General features: G+C 45.4%; 3 protein-coding genes and 6 non-coding genes across 9 annotated transcripts; 1 reads left to right on the top strand and 8 right to left on the bottom strand.

Annotated features, from left to right (window-relative positions):
* Window positions 1-657: 657 nt before the first annotated feature.
* On the bottom strand, window positions 658-4,815 carry LOC4351208 (heat shock cognate 70 kDa protein 2). Its single transcript, XM_015761009.3, has 2 exons — window positions 4,524-4,815; window positions 658-2,609 (listed from the first exon to the last, which is right to left on the bottom strand). Exons 1-2 carry the CDS (start codon window positions 4,735-4,737, stop codon window positions 874-876), a joined length of 1,950 nt encoding a protein of 649 aa, XP_015616495.1. The 5' UTR covers window positions 4,738-4,815; the 3' UTR covers window positions 658-873.
* Window positions 2,755-2,894, bottom strand: LOC112937251 (small nucleolar RNA F1/F2/snoR5a). The gene has a single exon (XR_003239766.1). It is a non-coding gene; the product is annotated as a small nucleolar RNA F1/F2/snoR5a (small nucleolar RNA).
* Window positions 2,953-3,036, bottom strand: LOC112937236 (small nucleolar RNA Z196/R39/R59 family). Its single transcript, XR_003239751.1, has one exon. It is a non-coding gene; the product is annotated as a small nucleolar RNA Z196/R39/R59 family (small nucleolar RNA).
* On the bottom strand, window positions 3,145-3,231 carry LOC112937232 (small nucleolar RNA Z195/SNORD33/SNORD32 family). Its single transcript, XR_003239747.1, has one exon. It is a non-coding gene; the product is annotated as a small nucleolar RNA Z195/SNORD33/SNORD32 family (small nucleolar RNA).
* LOC112937250 (small nucleolar RNA F1/F2/snoR5a) lies at window positions 3,529-3,668 on the bottom strand. The gene has a single exon (XR_003239765.1). It is a non-coding gene; the product is annotated as a small nucleolar RNA F1/F2/snoR5a (small nucleolar RNA).
* On the bottom strand, window positions 3,730-3,812 carry LOC112937234 (small nucleolar RNA Z196/R39/R59 family). The gene has a single exon (XR_003239749.1). It is a non-coding gene; the product is annotated as a small nucleolar RNA Z196/R39/R59 family (small nucleolar RNA).
* LOC112937233 (small nucleolar RNA Z195/SNORD33/SNORD32 family) lies at window positions 3,912-3,998 on the bottom strand. Its single transcript, XR_003239748.1, has one exon. It is a non-coding gene; the product is annotated as a small nucleolar RNA Z195/SNORD33/SNORD32 family (small nucleolar RNA).
* Window positions 4,816-5,244: 429 nt separating the features above from the next.
* Window positions 5,245-7,175, top strand: LOC112936841 (uncharacterized). Its single transcript, XM_026021169.2, has 2 exons — window positions 5,245-5,837; window positions 6,376-7,175. Exons 1-2 carry the CDS (start codon window positions 5,406-5,408, stop codon window positions 6,661-6,663), a joined length of 720 nt encoding a protein of 239 aa, XP_025876954.1. The 5' UTR covers window positions 5,245-5,405; the 3' UTR covers window positions 6,664-7,175.
* A 7,201-nt stretch (window positions 7,176-14,376) lies between these two features.
* Window positions 14,377-16,036, bottom strand: LOC4351207 (uncharacterized). Its single transcript, XM_015761008.3, has 2 exons — window positions 15,741-16,036; window positions 14,377-15,622 (listed from the first exon to the last, which is right to left on the bottom strand). Exon 2 carries the CDS (start codon window positions 15,343-15,345, stop codon window positions 14,602-14,604), a length of 744 nt encoding a protein of 247 aa, XP_015616494.1. The 5' UTR covers window positions 15,346-15,622; window positions 15,741-16,036; the 3' UTR covers window positions 14,377-14,601.
* Window positions 16,037-16,673: the final 637 nt, after the last annotated feature.

Below are 16,673 nucleotides of genomic sequence, written 5' to 3'. Positions count from 1 at the left end.
GGATTGACTAGGCTAAAGATCATACAAACGATAGCTAGATATCCTCCAAAAAGTACTCGAGACCAATACAGTTGCTACTAATCAGTTGCTAATGCACAGTTAGATGCACGTCCAAGAGAGAAGCAGCACAAAATAACAGACGACGTGGAAATAATTTAATTCCTCACAGTATCATAAAAGTTGACAGAGCTTTAGTTTCACCTCAGTTGAAGCAAATGCATACTGATGCGACAAAACTGCAGCTCACGACAACTTATCAAAGGGTCATCTGTTAATGCTGTGAATAACACTTATGCACACAGAACAACTTGTGCACAACGAATAACCTTTTTTTTTTAATCCTGAAATCGCCTTCGCATCCATAAAACTCTTCACAACTTGAAACTACATCAAAGATCATTGCTGGAAGGTCTGGCCGCATATGCCGCATATCCAGAGGACGTTCCCGATATCCGACGGATATTCATTCTCGTTTAAAAAAAATCATCCATATTTGCTTCCGTATCCCATACTATCCGTCCTTCACTATCCGCTTTAAAAAATGCATCCAAAAATCAGAAACAATCCAAACAGTTTACATGTTGGCTGAGAAGCACAACAGCAATTGCTAGCAAACAATGCGCACATGCAAATAATAAACGTGGGACAGAGACCAAATAATAGGCGCTGCAAGCACCACAATAATTAAATTTCTCACGCAATTCATAGTTCTCATAGAGCTCCCAACGCAGTTCTTCAATTCAAAAGGACTGCCCAAACAGACCAAGGGTATCATCATAAGTCATAGCAGCAAAGTTTTTTAACACAACATAAAAGAGACACTAATAATGCAATAAGATAACTTGAAGCGCGGATCACTAGCAAATTTCGCGCTTAGTCGACCTCCTCGATCTTGGGGCCAGCACCGCTGCCGCCAGCCGGGGGAGCATCGTCCTCGTCCATGCCGCCGGCCATGTCCGCGCCAGCGCCCTGGTACATCTTGGCGATGATGGGGTTGCAGATGCCCTCCAGCTCCTTCATCTTGTCATCGAACTCATCAGCCTCAGCGAGCTGGTTGCCGTCCAGCCACTGGATGGCCTGGTCGATGGCATCCTCGATCTTCTTCTTGTCCGCTGCCGGGAGCTTCGAGGCGATCTTCTCATCCTTGATGGTGTTGCGCATGTTGTAGGCGTAGTTCTCCAGCGCGTTCTTGGACTCCACCTTCTTCTTGTGCTCCTCATCCTCTGACTTGTACTTCTCGGCCTCCTGGACCATCTTCTCAATCTCCTCCTTGCTAAGCCTGCCCTTGTCGTTGGTAATGGTGATCTTGTTCTTCTGCCCGGTGGTCTTGTCCTCAGCAGACACGTTCAGGATACCATTGGCATCAATGTCGAAGCAAACAGTGATCTGTGGAACACCCCTGGGAGCAGGAGGGATTCCAGAGAGCTCAAACTTCCCCAGCAGGTTGTTGTCACGTGTCCTGGTCCTCTCACCCTCATAAACCTGGATGAGCACACCAGGCTGGTTGTCGGAGTAGGTGGAGAAGACCTGCTCCTTCTTGGTGGGAATGGTGGTGTTCCTTGGGATCAAAACGGTCATGACACCACCAGCAGTCTCCAAACCGAGAGAGAGAGGGGTAACATCCAACAGGAGGAGGTCCTGGACCTTCTCGTTGCCCTCACCACTCAAGATGGCAGCCTGGACAGCAGCACCATAAGCAACAGCCTCATCTGGGTTGATGTTCTTGCAAAGCTCCTTGCCGTTGAAGAAATCCTGCAGGAGCTGCTGCACCCTCGGGATCCTAGTGGAGCCACCAACAAGGACAACATCATGAACAGAGCTCTTGTCCATCTTAGCATCCCTGAGGCACTTCTCCACAGGCTCCATACACTTCCTGAAGAGATCCATGTTGAGCTCCTCAAACCTGGCACGGGTGATGGTTGAGTAGAAGTCGATGCCCTCATACAGGGAATCGATCTCAATGGTGGTCTGGGCAGTGGAGGACAGGGTCCTCTTTGCCCTCTCACAAGCTGTCCTCAACCTCCTGAGAGCCCTGGGGTTGCCAGTGATATCCTTCTTGTTCTTCCTCTTGAATTCTTGCACAAAGTGGTTGACCATACGATTGTCAAAATCTTCACCACCAAGATGGGTGTCACCAGCTGTGGCCTTGACCTCAAAGATACCCTCCTCAATGGTAAGGAGGGAGACATCAAAGGTACCACCTCCAAGGTCAAAGATGAGGACATTCTTCTCACCAACGCTGGTGGCCTTCTTATCAAGACCATAGGCAATAGCTGCAGCAGTCGGCTCGTTGATGATACGCATGACATTGAGACCAGCAATCACTCCAGCATCCTTGGTGGCCTGCCTCTGGGAGTCATTGAAGTAGGCAGGAACAGTGACAACGGCATTCTTGATGGTGGTGCCAAGGTAGGCCTCAGCAATCTCACGCATCTTGATGAGGACCATGGAGGAGATCTCTTCTGCAGCAAACTGCTTCTCCTCACCCTTGTACTGGACAACAATCATAGGCTTGTCACCAGGTCCAGCAATCACCTTGAAGGGCCAGAGCTTAATGTCACTCTGAACAGAAGCATCGCTAAACCTCCTGCCAATGAGACGCTTGGCATCTGCAGAGAAGACTCAATGTCAGCAATTACAGTAAAAATATACTGAGTTTATGTTTCAAAAGCTGAAGAAAAATGAATCTGAACTAGAAATACAAAGGAACCAAGACTTTGATGACAAAGCAAAAGGTATGCTCCTAACTTAACAAATTGTAAACAGCTATATAGTAATTGGAGGATCATAGAGGAACCACCAATGTCGCAAGATCCGTTCCCCCTTGTTTTATGCCATATTTCAAGACAAATAGTCACAAGCGCAGACCATGTGTCAGATACCAAATGGCATTACAAACTACCGAAAGTCCTAAATGGTTGTGCAAGAAGCATTCATAATTTTAAACAAGCAAGCAACCTCAGCCGAAAGATGGTGATTTGTTTGGAATAATCAGTGTAATTCAGTTTAATGGGTACTTTTGCATCACAGGCTGCAAGCTGTCATGGTAATATCTATAAGAAATTGTGTATAAAAATCTGTTGGCACTTTATCAAATGTTAAAGTTATATAATCCAACAAAACAAAATAAAAAATTGTATGATGGGGAGATCAGATGGTAGTGCATGATGTAGATTGATCATCATCTGAGATGCAGAAATGTTGTATGGATTAAGTATCATCACTTCTCCCACCCTAAAGCATTAGGCTTGCTTTAAAAAATGAAATCTTTTTTTCAAAGAGATGTGTCATGCTTGTGTGAACTACATCAAGTAATCAAAATGTTGTAACAGAAATACGAATCAAGTGCATAAGGTAAGATAGATGTCATCTAAGAGTCTACTCAATCAAGGCAGAAAATTTTAGCGATGTACAAGAAATTTACATTATAGTTAAGATGTATTAAAATGCCCACAGCAATATGAATGAACCCAAACTTGCAAACAGACAAGATGTGCAGCACTAATTTGGAAAAGTAACATGATAAGAACATGTAAACGGCTATATAGTAATTGGAGGCTCATACAGGAGCCATCAATGTCGCAAGATCCGTTCCCCCTTATTATATGCCATATTTCGAGACACATAGTCACAAAAGTAGACAATGAGTCAGATACCAAATGGCATAAGAAAGTACAGTATCTGGCTACATAACAAAATCATCATTGGTAAAAATATAATAACTAAGCATGCAACCTCAGCCGAAAGATGGTGATTTTACTGAAATAATCAATGTAGTTCAGTAAATGGGTTAATTTACATCACAGGTTGCAAACTACACGGTTCATTTTTTTTCTTTCAAGAAAGCAAATCCAGTTGACTGTTTGTAGCAAACATCTATCGCCTAACTTGTTAAAAGCTGTATGAGCTAGAGGAGATCAGATGGTAGTGCATGATGTAGATTAATCATCATATGAGATGCAGACATGTGGTATGGATAAGACATCATCACTTCTCCTCGAAACTAAGAATGTTTCAGGCTATATTTATTTAAAATAATAATAATAATAATAATATCATTTTCAAACAAGCATTACTACTTGACAAATCATTTAACGAAAAGAATGCATGGATCAAATTTGCGCCAGGGCAGTAGGACAAGCACAACATGTTAGCTATCAACATAGCAAATCGAGCCGATTGAAACGAGCATATCTGTCCAGATCCAGTAATAAATCCTAGTGTACTGACTGCTAACCATCCACAAATTCAAATAGTATGCAAAAAGCACTGCCAACAACTTAAATCACATCAACACAGATTCAAAATGCAACAGGAGTGGAGCAAGATCTGCAAGTCAAAAGAGTTCCAGATCTACTAAGTTGGTAGTAATTAATTAGAGCATCCCACACAAATCTAACAGATCTGAACGAGCTGGGCAAGAGTAGATCTAGCATACGACGACGACGAAGACCTTAGAGATGAGATCTAAGGGGGGAGAGAGAGAAAGAGAGAGGACTGAGGAGCAGGGAATAAGTAGTTACCAAAGACGGTGTTGATGGGGTTCATGGCGACCTGGTTCTTGGCAGCATCTCCGATGAGCCTCTCGGAGTCGGTGAAGCCGACGTAGGAGGGGGTGGTGCGGTTGCCCTGGTCGTTGGCGATGATCTCCACGCGGTCGTGCTGCCAAACGCCCACGCACGAGTAGGTCGTGCCAAGGTCGATGCCGATGGCCGGACCCTCGCCCTTGCCCGCCATGGATGCTGATGTTTCTCTCGAGTACGCCGGCGGCGGCGGCTAGGGTTTGGGGAGGAGGAAGAGTGGGAGAGGAAGACTAGATGCTACCGGAAAGGCGGGAATTTATAGCGGGGAGGGTGTTCTCGAAGGTTCCGAGGGTGCTGACCGTAGCCGTTGGATGCTCATCGGACGGTGCTCCGCCTGGGGAAAGGAGAAGAAGATGCGATGCAGCTAGGTTTTCGTAATTTTTGGGCTGTAAATGAATGTTGGTCTGTCGGCCGTCTTCGAGGACGGCACAAGTGGGCCGTCACCTTAATACATGGGCCGAGGCCTTTTGGCTAGGAAAAAGTACACCAAAGGTCCCTCAACTTGTCATCGAGTTACAAAATCGTACCTCAACTGAAAAAATATTTGGGGTCTCTTAACTAATCAAAACCCGTTCACAATAGATCCTCTATGGTTTTGATCTTGGTTTTGTCCTATGTGACAGTTGAGTCAGCGTGGGACCCCCACATATATGCCATGTCATCTCTCCCCTCCCTCTCCTCTTCCTCGGTTCCTCCTCTCTCTCTCTTCTCTTCGTTCTTTTTCCGGCGAGAGTGCCGCGGCGGAGCACGAGCACCACGCCGGTGGCCGGAGCTGGAGGAGCTCCTGCGGCTGCTCGTGTCCGCTCAAGCGAGTTGGGAGGGATGGAGGAGGCGACGGGCGCCGGAGATGTGGCGGCGTCTGATGGTGCTTCACCGCCGGTGGTGAAGATGACGACGGAAGGTGGGAATGCGGCGGCGGGCGACAGGGGAGGAGCAGCGCGCGGGAGGCGGGAGAGGAGCTGGGCAGCCGGCGACGAGCGGCAGGGTGGTATGGCGACGAGGCGGCGGCGGGCCGGGCGCAGAGGTGGACTCTCGAGCCTTGCCGCCGCTCTCGGCGGACTCGAGGCCGTCCTCATCGTAGCAAGGAGTGACAATAGCTCCCGTCCTCATCCTCCTTCCGCCGCCGCATTCGTCGGCTTCCCCCACGGCGGCGCGCACGCCCGGAGGGTGGTGCGGCCGGCGACGGCGGCTCCCGAGGAGGCCATCGAGGCACCGTTGAAGAGGAAGGAGACGGCCTCGCCGCCACCGCCGCTGGTGAGGACGCGGATGGACACGCTCCCGGCGGTGCCCATCCGCACGAGCCGCCTCTCCTGCTCCATCCTGCGCAGCACCTGCTCCGGGTTGTTGAGAGCTTTTTCTTTTCAGTGCATCATCATTGCATTGCTTTGTTTCGTTTTGGTGATGGATAAGAAAGAAGGCTTTTGGCATGCAAAGAAGATTGCTAAAGAAATATAGGGGAAAGGGAGCTTACATTTTTGTGATTGATCATTTGGGAAGTTTTTGTTGCTGTATCATGTTTTTTTTTAGATCAGCAATTGCCATGCTGAACTGTTCGAGATCAGAATTTCTCTTGCTGAACTTGAATCGTACTGTATCAATTTTTTTGTGTTGCTGTGTGATATTTTTTGTTTGAGATAAGAATTTTTTGTGCTGAACTGTTTGGGATCAGAATTTCTCTTGCTGAACCTGAATCATATTGTTTCATTTTTGCTTGATAAGGGTGAGATTATGGAACTGAACAATGGATGTAGGATCTGACTTTCCTCTGTTTTTGTGGTGATCTCTTTTACAGGATAGATTGGTGACAAACAAACCTCCTGGGATGAGGTTTACAGCGAGAAGAAACATGCGTGGGCCTGACGGCCTGTCGATCACCTTCACAATTCCAACAGCTTTGATGCCATTTCGGTGTCAGGTTCAGATGGGAGCTCAGGGAGACCAGCTCCACCGTGTCGGGCAGCCGCCTCTCCTCCACCTGCTTCAGCACGCAGACCAGCTCCACCGCGTCGGGCAGAGTGAGGGTGGCGAGGCTGCAGGGCGGAGGAAGGTGGCGGGGCCCGGCGGACGGCATCGGCGATGAGATAGGGATTGGGAAGGGCGGTGAGGTAGTCGGCGTCGTGGGAGTAACCGGGGAGGAGGAGGCGCGCACGCCTGCCGCCGCCGCCGCATCGCCGGCCGGCCGTCGGACCTCCTCGCCCGGCGACCTCCTCCCCACCGCCGGCCGGCCTTCCCAGAGAGAAGAGTGTGTGTGAGAGAGAGGAGCAAGGGAGAGGAGGGGAAACAGGTACCTGCTGACGTGGCATACTGACAGGTAGGGTCCACATAAGTCCCACGCTGGCTCAGCTGCCACATAGGACAAAACCGGATCAAAACCACTAAGGGACCTAATTTGTAATGGTTTTGTAAGTTTGGGATGCGTTATACCCGGTTTTGCGTTTGGGGATGATTTTGTAACTCGATGACAAGTTGAGGGACCTTCGGTGTACTTTTTCCTTTTAGCTATTCCATTCGGAATAAGTCCATTTTACCTCCCTCATCTCATGTACTTGGATGAATAACATCCCTCAACCGGAAAACCGGGTATAATGCCTCCATCTTCTCTAAAAACCAGAGCAAATCACCTCCCTCGATGGTTTCGGAGGCGGTTTTGTCCTACGTGGCACTTACGTGACGGTGGCCCCTCCATTGACTTGCTGAGTCAGCTTATGGGCCCCACCTGTCAGTAGCCCCCCCATCCCATCTTCTTCCTCACGCGGACGACACCAGCGGCACGCCGGCACGAGGCTGCTTCATCCCCAAACAGGGAGAGGAGCTGGACCTCAGCACGTCGCGCTTCGTCGTCTGCCGCACCGGCACCGTCCCCTCCGGGCACAACTCGTCGTCGTCCGTCCACGCCATCGGGAACACGACCTCCTCCTCCGCCGCCTCCCCATGCGCCGCCGCCGCGCCACCGACCTTGGGCCTCTCCTCTGGCTCCGGCTCAACCTGCACGCGCACACAATCACAAACACGATCAAGAAACGTCGCTGGAGATAGAAACGATCACTGCAAATTGAAACAAAAATGAATGAGCTTCGGGTGGTCGAACGCCGGTTGCAGGTGCAGCGGCACGCTGTCGATGACATCACCGTCGGGGCTCTGAATGCAGCCATGCACAACACGACAGCCAACCACCTCGAGTCTTTCTTCCTCCTCTCGACAGCAAGAGCACAAGCAGCTAGCTACTCCTAGCTAGCAAAGCTAGCAGCTGATGGAGTGAGTGAGAGAAAAGAAGAAAAAGAATTACCTAGACAGAGGCTTTCTTCATCCTCAGTAGCATCGCAGGAAGAAGCCAGAAGTAGCATCGCAACGCTCCAGGGCGGCGCAGCTCGCCGTGACGGATGGCTCTCTCTGCCCCCTCTCTCCCCGGTCTTCCTTTCTTCTCCGCCCGGGGACAGCGAAGGAGCACGGGACGGCGACCGGTGGTGGACGGCGGTGGTGGCGGGACACAGCTCGCGAGGGATCTCTAGGACGGCGGCACCGGCAGTGACGGGACGACTCTCTCTCTCCCCTTATCCTCGGTTTCCTTTTCTTCTTCGCGCGTGGCACCGGCGGTGACGAGGACGACTCTCTCAATCTCTCTCTCCCCTTCTCCACGTCCTGCGTGCTCTCGCTACTTTGGTACGACGGCGACCGATGCTCCGACGTCGTCTGCCACCGCTGCCGCCATTGCTCTGGCCAAGGTGGAGAGAGAGGCCACGGGAGAGAGAGAAGGGAGAGAGAGAGGGAGGAGGAAGAAGGAAAGGAGAGTTTGCACTGACATGTGGGTCCCACCACACAGAGTCAGCTCGTCAACAGGTCAACGACGCCACGTCGGACGAAACCGCCAGCCAAACCACTGAGGGAGGTGATTTGCTCTGGTTTTCAGAGAAGAAGGAGGCGTTATACCCGGTTTTCCAGTTGAGGGATGTTATTCACGCAAGCGCAAGAGATGAGGGAGGCAAAATGGACTTATTCCATTCCATTCCTTATCAGCATCTGCATGCCTGTCAGCCCTGTGGATGTCCCAAAGCCGCGGCCCATGTAGTAAGGTTCATTACCCTACTTAACGGACTTGTTTGGTTCATTATCCTAGCTAAGTTTTAGCACTACTAATTATTTGATAGGATAAAATGGTGTTTGATTTGATATCAATAAGAAACCAAAACCCTGATTTATAATCTAGAATGTGCCAAGTTAGACATTGCAATGCCAATAATTTGGCTTTAAACAAAAACCGCTAACAAAATATTGGTAGGGTATATTTTTGGATTCCATCCAAAACAACCAAACTTGTACGAGAAAAAGGGTTTCGGCTAAGTACTACTAGAAGACTACTTTTTTATATATTTTTTTACTTTTAAGTAAGAAAGAACGCATATATAAAATTATACCCATAAATTATTTTTGTTGCTAATAAGCGTTACCAAGTATAATTAGTTATAAGCGAAATGGTTGGTCCTATGTTGCCTTGTTGTTTTGTTTTTTGATTTCTTGTCGTGTTGTATGTGACACTTGTAATTGTCTTGATTTTACTATATGACATTTAAATTTTGTGTAATTGGCTTGGGGATGCGGTAAGATCGTGTCACTGTTGAGAGACTTGTGTAACTGGCTACACTAAACTGGAGATATTATTTTATCATTTCCAAGTAAAAGCTTGGAGAGATAAATTAAAAATAACAAGATTGCCCTTGGTTGCCAGGCACATCTCACGCAACTAGATCTGATGAAGGCAATGGCTCCTCAGCTGTTGACGATGAGGAGGGTTAAGAGTCAGTTGTTCATGTCAGCGATGTAGAACTAAATTCAGTTGTTAAATGTGGGCAACCAATTACAGATTTTTTTTCCTCTTTAATGACACGATTTTGTGGTGTCCTTCGGATAATTATACATATTTTGAAAATGCCCAAAGGAAATTTTCATTTATCAAATAGTGAAAGTTTAAACATTTGAGATTATCATAATTGATCGTAATAATAAGGGGTTGTTTGGATGGGAGGGACTCACATAAATATAAGTCTCTATGAAAGGGATTAAATTTTTTGTGAGCATCTAAACAGGGCCAAAATTAACCGAGCTTGCAACTAGATGGGAGCAGCTTCTGCTCGATCGATGGTTGGAACAGGCCACGTACGCTACGTACTTTTGCTGTTGCAAGAAACATACGTATATACGGCACCGTCGATCTTACACCATCCAGCTCACATGAATACGTACATAGTATATAGCTACGTACGTTACACGTACCGTCATATCCATACATGCATGTCACGGACTAATTAACACCGTAAGTACGACTAACGATAATTAATCGCTAATTGTATAGTATCCCCTGATCGATCCCATTTTTCGATAAACCATATTGCGCAGGTTGATCGTGAGGTCAAACTTGCATCGTGACTTCTCATGAGACAGTAATCTTCCTAGATTGAAAACTAGCTAATTACTTTGAAAACTTTGGCCATCAATTAATTTCTTGAGTACTTGATTTGGAATACAAAACAAATGGTGTTTATAAACTTACCATAATACTACCATAATGTCGTAAACTCGTTAGGTTTTAGAAACTTAATTTGACATAACAATTGTCAAAGATTTAAAAGTTTAGCCAATTAAATATCTTAACTTTTAAATATTTACAATAGGAGGGAGTATATCAGTGTAGCTGCAAAAAACAATAATCTAGTAGGGTTTAGCTAACTTCAGATGCATGGTTGGGTGCATTATATTGTCAATCACAACCCATGAGTTCCGGAGCATGGTCCTTTGAAATAATAAGCATTTAGTTGTGTTCTTCGGTGACGATGTGAACAACACCTTAACCACAAAATTAGGCAAATGGGCTGTTGTCAACACGCTATCATATTGTCATGCATGCAAAAAGGACCATCCATGTCCATCATTTACCCGCAAATTCCGCTGTTTTTTTAAGTCATATGAAAACACCATTAATATGACCTTGCAAACTCGACTCTATGTGTAGGCTGCCTATGCACCCTATTCCTTCCAGGCCATTCCCCGTGACCGAGCTAGGATTTTTCTTTAAGCCCAAACAAATTCAATTATTATTTTTTACTTAAATTACTACTGGCAGTTCCTAGCAGTATAAAAATCAACTATTTTGAATATTTGATATAAAAAATATTTTTAATCCTTACAATGACACATTTTTTTATTCGCACTTGTCGATGAGCCCGACCAGTAGATCAGAATGGTCGGAACGGTGGCTCAATTTTATTTTCCTTCTTTAGGACTCGTACTGAACTCGAATGTCAGTGTCACACTAGCTAGCTAGCTAGTTAATTGTTCTTTTTTTTCTAAATTTCATTCATTAGAAAATAAGCGGGTAGTACAACAGAAATTACATTGTACTATTTAGAAATTGTAGGGGGGAAGAAAACAGATTTTTCCAATTTGGAACTATTGCTCTATTCACAAGACAACCTCTTGAATGCATTTCCTCATAAGATCGTTCAGGGTTAGCGCTAGGTTACGAAATACGACGTCATGTCTATGATTCTACGATGCCCACAAACATAGCACATAGAAAACTTTACAAGAGGGTGAGTGCACGTGTGTTGTGAGTGCTTGTGTTTATAGTGTATTCTTAAAAAAAGAAATCATTATGCATATATAACCATCTATATAGTGCCGCGCAACTTAATCAATCAGGGCTCTTAATCGAAAAAAATAATTAATGAGGGCCCTTAATGCAGTTGTAGGTAATGTAAGTATGTAAGTTTACGTAGATAGCCAATTAGCCATATGTAGTAGGTCATGCACTGAATGAAGCACAACACTTGACACACAGTTGATTGCACATCACTAGAAACGCCACCATCCTAATTTTGCCTGACTGATCGAACACGTCAAAATGGATGAGATCGACACCAAATAAATAAATAAAAGTATATCACACACAACTCAATTTAATCCATCTATACTAGAACAACAACATCATCAGTGGAGAATTAATACACGGATGGTGCCTCACCAACAAATTAAATCTAATGTCTTGGTTTCTTGCAAATTTTGCAGGCTGTTAATTACTATACATGATAACAAACTGCTCTGCAAACCACAATCTTGTCATGGCGAGGATTTTTCCTTTTGGATGCTTATCAACAACAACAGTTGCCAGCCAGGAGCCCCATTTTTGTTAGGCTACCAGACAATTCTGACGCTTAAAGCCTACAGAAAGGCGACCAATCTACTGCACGTACGGCACCTAATCACAAGCACTGTACCTCTTCTGATTATAGAAGCAGATTACGTGTTAAGGGGGATTATGACCACACTTAATTACGTTGTTTGCTTGATGCTAATGTCAGGGGCCGGGGTATTAGAGCCAGATCAGGACGTACGCAATCGATCGACATTAACTCCTGCAGAGAGAGCCAGCAAATTGCGGTTGCCTGCTTCCTCCCTACTTGTCTAATCTCAAGTTAGAACATACCCATCATCATTTGCATACTGGCACAGTGACTACTTTGATTTAGTATTGCAATGTCAACAGGGCTATCTAGGGCTTTCAGTTATTGAAACAAACACTGTACATACATGAAAGTAGATGTGTCTGCACAAGACAGTATTTTTCTTCTTCTTTTGGTGTACACAAGACTATATATATTGATCAAGGAATGGTAGGAGAAGTCATTGCCACATGTATGTTCAGATAAGTCTGTGTAAATTAATTTCAGCTAGTGAAGTGAGAAAAGGTTGTCAGAAATGGTAGGTTTCACCAACTGCAGTTTAGGATTCAGATCAAAGTGATGGTTTCAGGTTAAGGGCCCATTTGAACCAAAGGATTTATGTAGGAATTTCATAGGATTCAAATCCTATAGGAAATTTTCCTATTTGGCCCTTTGATTCAAAGGATTGAAGCTTTTCAAATCCTATGAAATTCCTATAGAATGGCACATTGCATGTGGATTTTGGAGGAAATTTAGCAAGAGCTCCAACCTCTTGGAAAATTTCCTTTGAGTCTATCTCTCTCATCCGATTCCTGCGTTTTTCCTGCGCTCCAATCAAACGACCATTCCTGTGTTTTGCAATCCTCTGTTTTACACTTCAATTCCTATCAGAATACTGTATTTTTCCTATTCCTCCGTTTTTTCTACCCTACGATTCAAAGGGGCCCTAAGAAAGAAGCGGAGTACAACTCAATGCGAATGCCCAAATTCATCTTTTGTATCTTAGACCAAATATGATCCTACTAGTACATGTGATGAGTGCTCTACTAACCAAACATGGCACTGATAATAAAAATGCCTAACTGCCAGAATAGAGCAATGGTACTTGAGGAGATACCATGAGATACCAATTTTTCTATTATAAATTTGGTACATTTTGATACCTAGGTACTATGAGGTACCATGAGATACCAAATTTTACACTAATTTTTTAGTACCTCATGGTACCTTCTCAAGGACCGTAGAATTGCTCGCCAGAATTTTTCTCTGTCCATTTATGCATGCACTTCTGAAAATTCCAGACAGGACATGACAGGTACTAACTCATTTATACTTAGTCTGTGTTTAGATCCAAAGTTTGGATCTAAACTTCGGACCTTTTCCATCACATCAACCTATCATACACACACAACTTTTCAGTCACATCATCTCCAATTTCAACCAAAATCTAAACTTTGCGCTGAACTAAACACAGTCTTAGTACATTGTGAATTTCTCTTTCCATTTCTTTCATAACTTTAGTGCTATAATCAGAAGATATGATGTAACCTGACACTACTGCTAGTTGATTATAATCAGAAATGCAATCACATTCCTAAGAAATAGCCTACGGATTTGATTAAAGTACACTGCAAGTCTGATGTTGGTCTAGGAATCTTTTCTCTGCACCTCTCAAGTAAACTTTGACTGTAAAAATCAATATAAACCAGAGAAGAACACATGAAGAAAAACAAAGATGACAGGGTCAGGCAGTCAGGGCTTGTGGTATGCACTATGAACTGAAAACTCAAAAGAGTTGGCTGGATGAAAAGACTAACTAAAGGCAGTGTGGATAAAGTGCAAACAGAATCACTTCACATGAAGTCATAATTACAGCAATGAGAATATAGTATCTTTCCCTGATAGCTTTCACTGTGGAAATAAAAAGAATTCCACACTTTGGACTTATAGAAAGGCCTAGAATACATTGTTCCCTCTGTGCCCTGGTTGTTCCAAAGGCAGTATGAATAAAGTTGTGACTAAAAGGACAGCTCAAAAGGACTCAAGAAGACTTGTCAAAAATTGCAAGGAATTTTGCATTATGAACTAACTAAAGCTAATCGCGTGACTGAGGTGTGACTTGATGACAGTTAAAAGGTGATTAAGTAACTTGAGAGAAGTTGCAAGGAATTTGTTTTGAAGACCCTATATAAGTTAGCTAATAGTCGAGAGTATAAAGTTACACTTTGAGACAGGTCAGCATGGAGCTTTCAGATATTATTTTCTCCATTCCTCTGTTCTGATGGATGAATTGAGTGCACAGTAGTATTCTATACAGTCCCCACCCATACAGCTCACGAGAAAAAGGGAAAAAGTTCATCTGAGCTCACAGTTGGTTAAACCAGATTAATAAACATGTCACTGAAGGAATTTTGATTTTCAGATAATCCTTTAATGTTTGTAACATGTAGTATAACTAACCGCGTAGTACATACATCATAAAAATTGTTACAATCAAACACCCTGAAAAAACAATGACAGAACTCTATCAAAACATTAATTACACCAAGTTAAACGTCAACAAAATTACTGTCATTAAGTACACATTAGAAGAAGAAAAATATATTGATCTGAAGTTCTTGGCTGCTGATAATATTCATGTTATGTACATCCAACCATCCAATTTGGCATGATCAGAAGACCATAAACCAAAAAGAAAAGAGAGAGAGAGAGAGAGAGAAAATTACAGGCAAAGAGCTACACTAGAACACTGGATGAACAAAGTTAATTAAGGCCTTCTTAATTAAAATTTTGCAAAGAACTCACTACTGCAGATCACCATCACCATTGCTGGGAGGCGACGGCAAGGGGATGACCTTGTTGTTCTTCCCCACCATGATGGTGATGTACCCGCCGTCCTCCTCTCCGGCCGCCGCCGGTGACCTCGTCTGCGGCGACCTCCGCGCCCTCATGGCCTCCTCGGCGAGCGCCCGCCGATACATCTTCTCCTCGGCGTCCTTCAAGAACTGAAACTTGGGCGGCGGCGACACCGTCACGGCCGCCGCCACCGTGGGCTCGAACAGAGGGTTGAAGGACTTGTCCATCGGCAGCGGCGATGACGCCGGCGTCATGAACGGCGTCTCCGACGAATGCAGCAGCTCGGCGAGGCTCCGGCTCCTCCCGCACCGGCTCCGGCCGTCCTCGGACTCGAGGTCCTCCTTGGTCTCCTCCTTGATGGTGAAGAGCAGCCGCGTGGGGCCGACGAGGCTGCCCAGCCGCATCAGCTGCGCCTCCACCGTGTCGTCGTCGTCGTCGACGGCCACGGCCACCACCGCCTCGCCGGCGTGCGGCTCCTGCGCGTAGGTCGAGGCGAGCGCGGGCGGCTTCTTGAAGCAGAAAAGCTGGAGCAGCTCGCGAGAAGAAGAGGAGGGCGAGGAGGCGGCGTCGGAGATGGCGGCGGAGCGGCGGCGCTTGTAGACGAAGAGGTAGTAGAGCTCGGCGGCGAGCGCGAGCAGTAGCAGCGCGGACACCACCGCCAACCCGACGCCGACTCTGCTCAGAGCTCTCATCTTTAACTCTATCTACAGCTTTCTCTCTCTCGCTCTAGGGATTATTCATTCACCATTAGAAGAACAGAAACAGATGCAGAAACGAAGCAGCAGCAAGCGGAGATTCCTTCTAACGATAAAGAACAAGCAAGCCAGATTCTTGTCTTGTTCTTTGCTTCTTGCACAAAAGAAAAGCTCAGAAAACTTGCTCACACGCAGCAAAACAACCAAGCTGAATCTGAAAGATGAGGTTTGGCCACCTTTATGGATGGAATGGCTGTATTGTACCGATCCGATCCTATGGAAGAACAAGAGAACAGTCAGAAAGAACAAGAGCAACAACACAAAGCAACACAGGAACCTGCCAAGAACAGTGAAAAGTTGCAGGAGCCAAGGAATGGAGGAGAAGCACACACCCAGCTGAAACAGTGCAAAGCAATCAAAGAAGCAGAGGAGGAGGAGAAAGGAAAGATGGAAGAGCACAGCACAGTTGACCCCCAAGAAACCAAAAGACGAGTGAGTGAGTGCAGCACCAAAACAAATGCAGCTGCTGCAGTGAATTACTACACTACTGAATTGTATGTAAGCAAAGAGGCTCAGTGTTCAAGAGAGGGAGAGAGAGATGGAGGTAGGGAGGGGACAGGGGAGGGCTTCACATCACATGGGGAGGTGGAATGTGGAAGGGGAGAGAGGGACTCTCATGTTTGCTTCTGCAAAAAACAAATCAACATTGTCCTCAAGACAGCCTATATATTTAAGCTGGCCTTTGGAGGGATTTGTGGATTGGATTAGAGATGATGATGATGATGATGATTACATTAGCTGAGCTAAATGAGGGTGTTAAGGAATCACAACATTAGTTTTATTCTAGAGGACTTGAATTGATTTTCAGGTCATGTTTGTTTTTAAATTTTGATTGTTGGAATCTCCACTTGACTCCAGGATTCTCTCCAATAAACAAAACTGAACCCCAAATTGACAACTGAAAACTTTCACACTTGTTTCAGTTTGCCGTTGCAGTTACTCTGAAATTACTGTACACACACATGGTCTCACCTTTTTTTTTCCAACCTTGAGAGCTTAAAAGCTTTAATCACCTCGAGACATGGGCTATATCATCATACATGTACACTATACATGCTAGACATAATCAATTGCACTAACAATGACACTTGTAGCCTCAATCCATGGCACCGGACCCTCTGGTGATCTGGTCTACTACTACGTCAAGATTAGTGTATTATTCAGACATACTATTGCAAAAGATATACCAATATGTTCTGGAAATGAAGCTAGGTAGCATAGCTAGTAGGTGAGAAGATGCGTCTTTGTCTGGTCCTCAGTAGAGT

Source organism: Oryza sativa, chromosome 11, assembly GCF_034140825.1.
Source record: "Oryza sativa Japonica Group chromosome 11, ASM3414082v1".
Lineage (NCBI taxonomy): Eukaryota > Viridiplantae > Streptophyta > Magnoliopsida > Poales > Poaceae > Oryza > Oryza sativa.
Note: the sequence above shows the minus strand (reverse complement) of the source record. Positions and strands in the feature narration are given on the sequence as shown.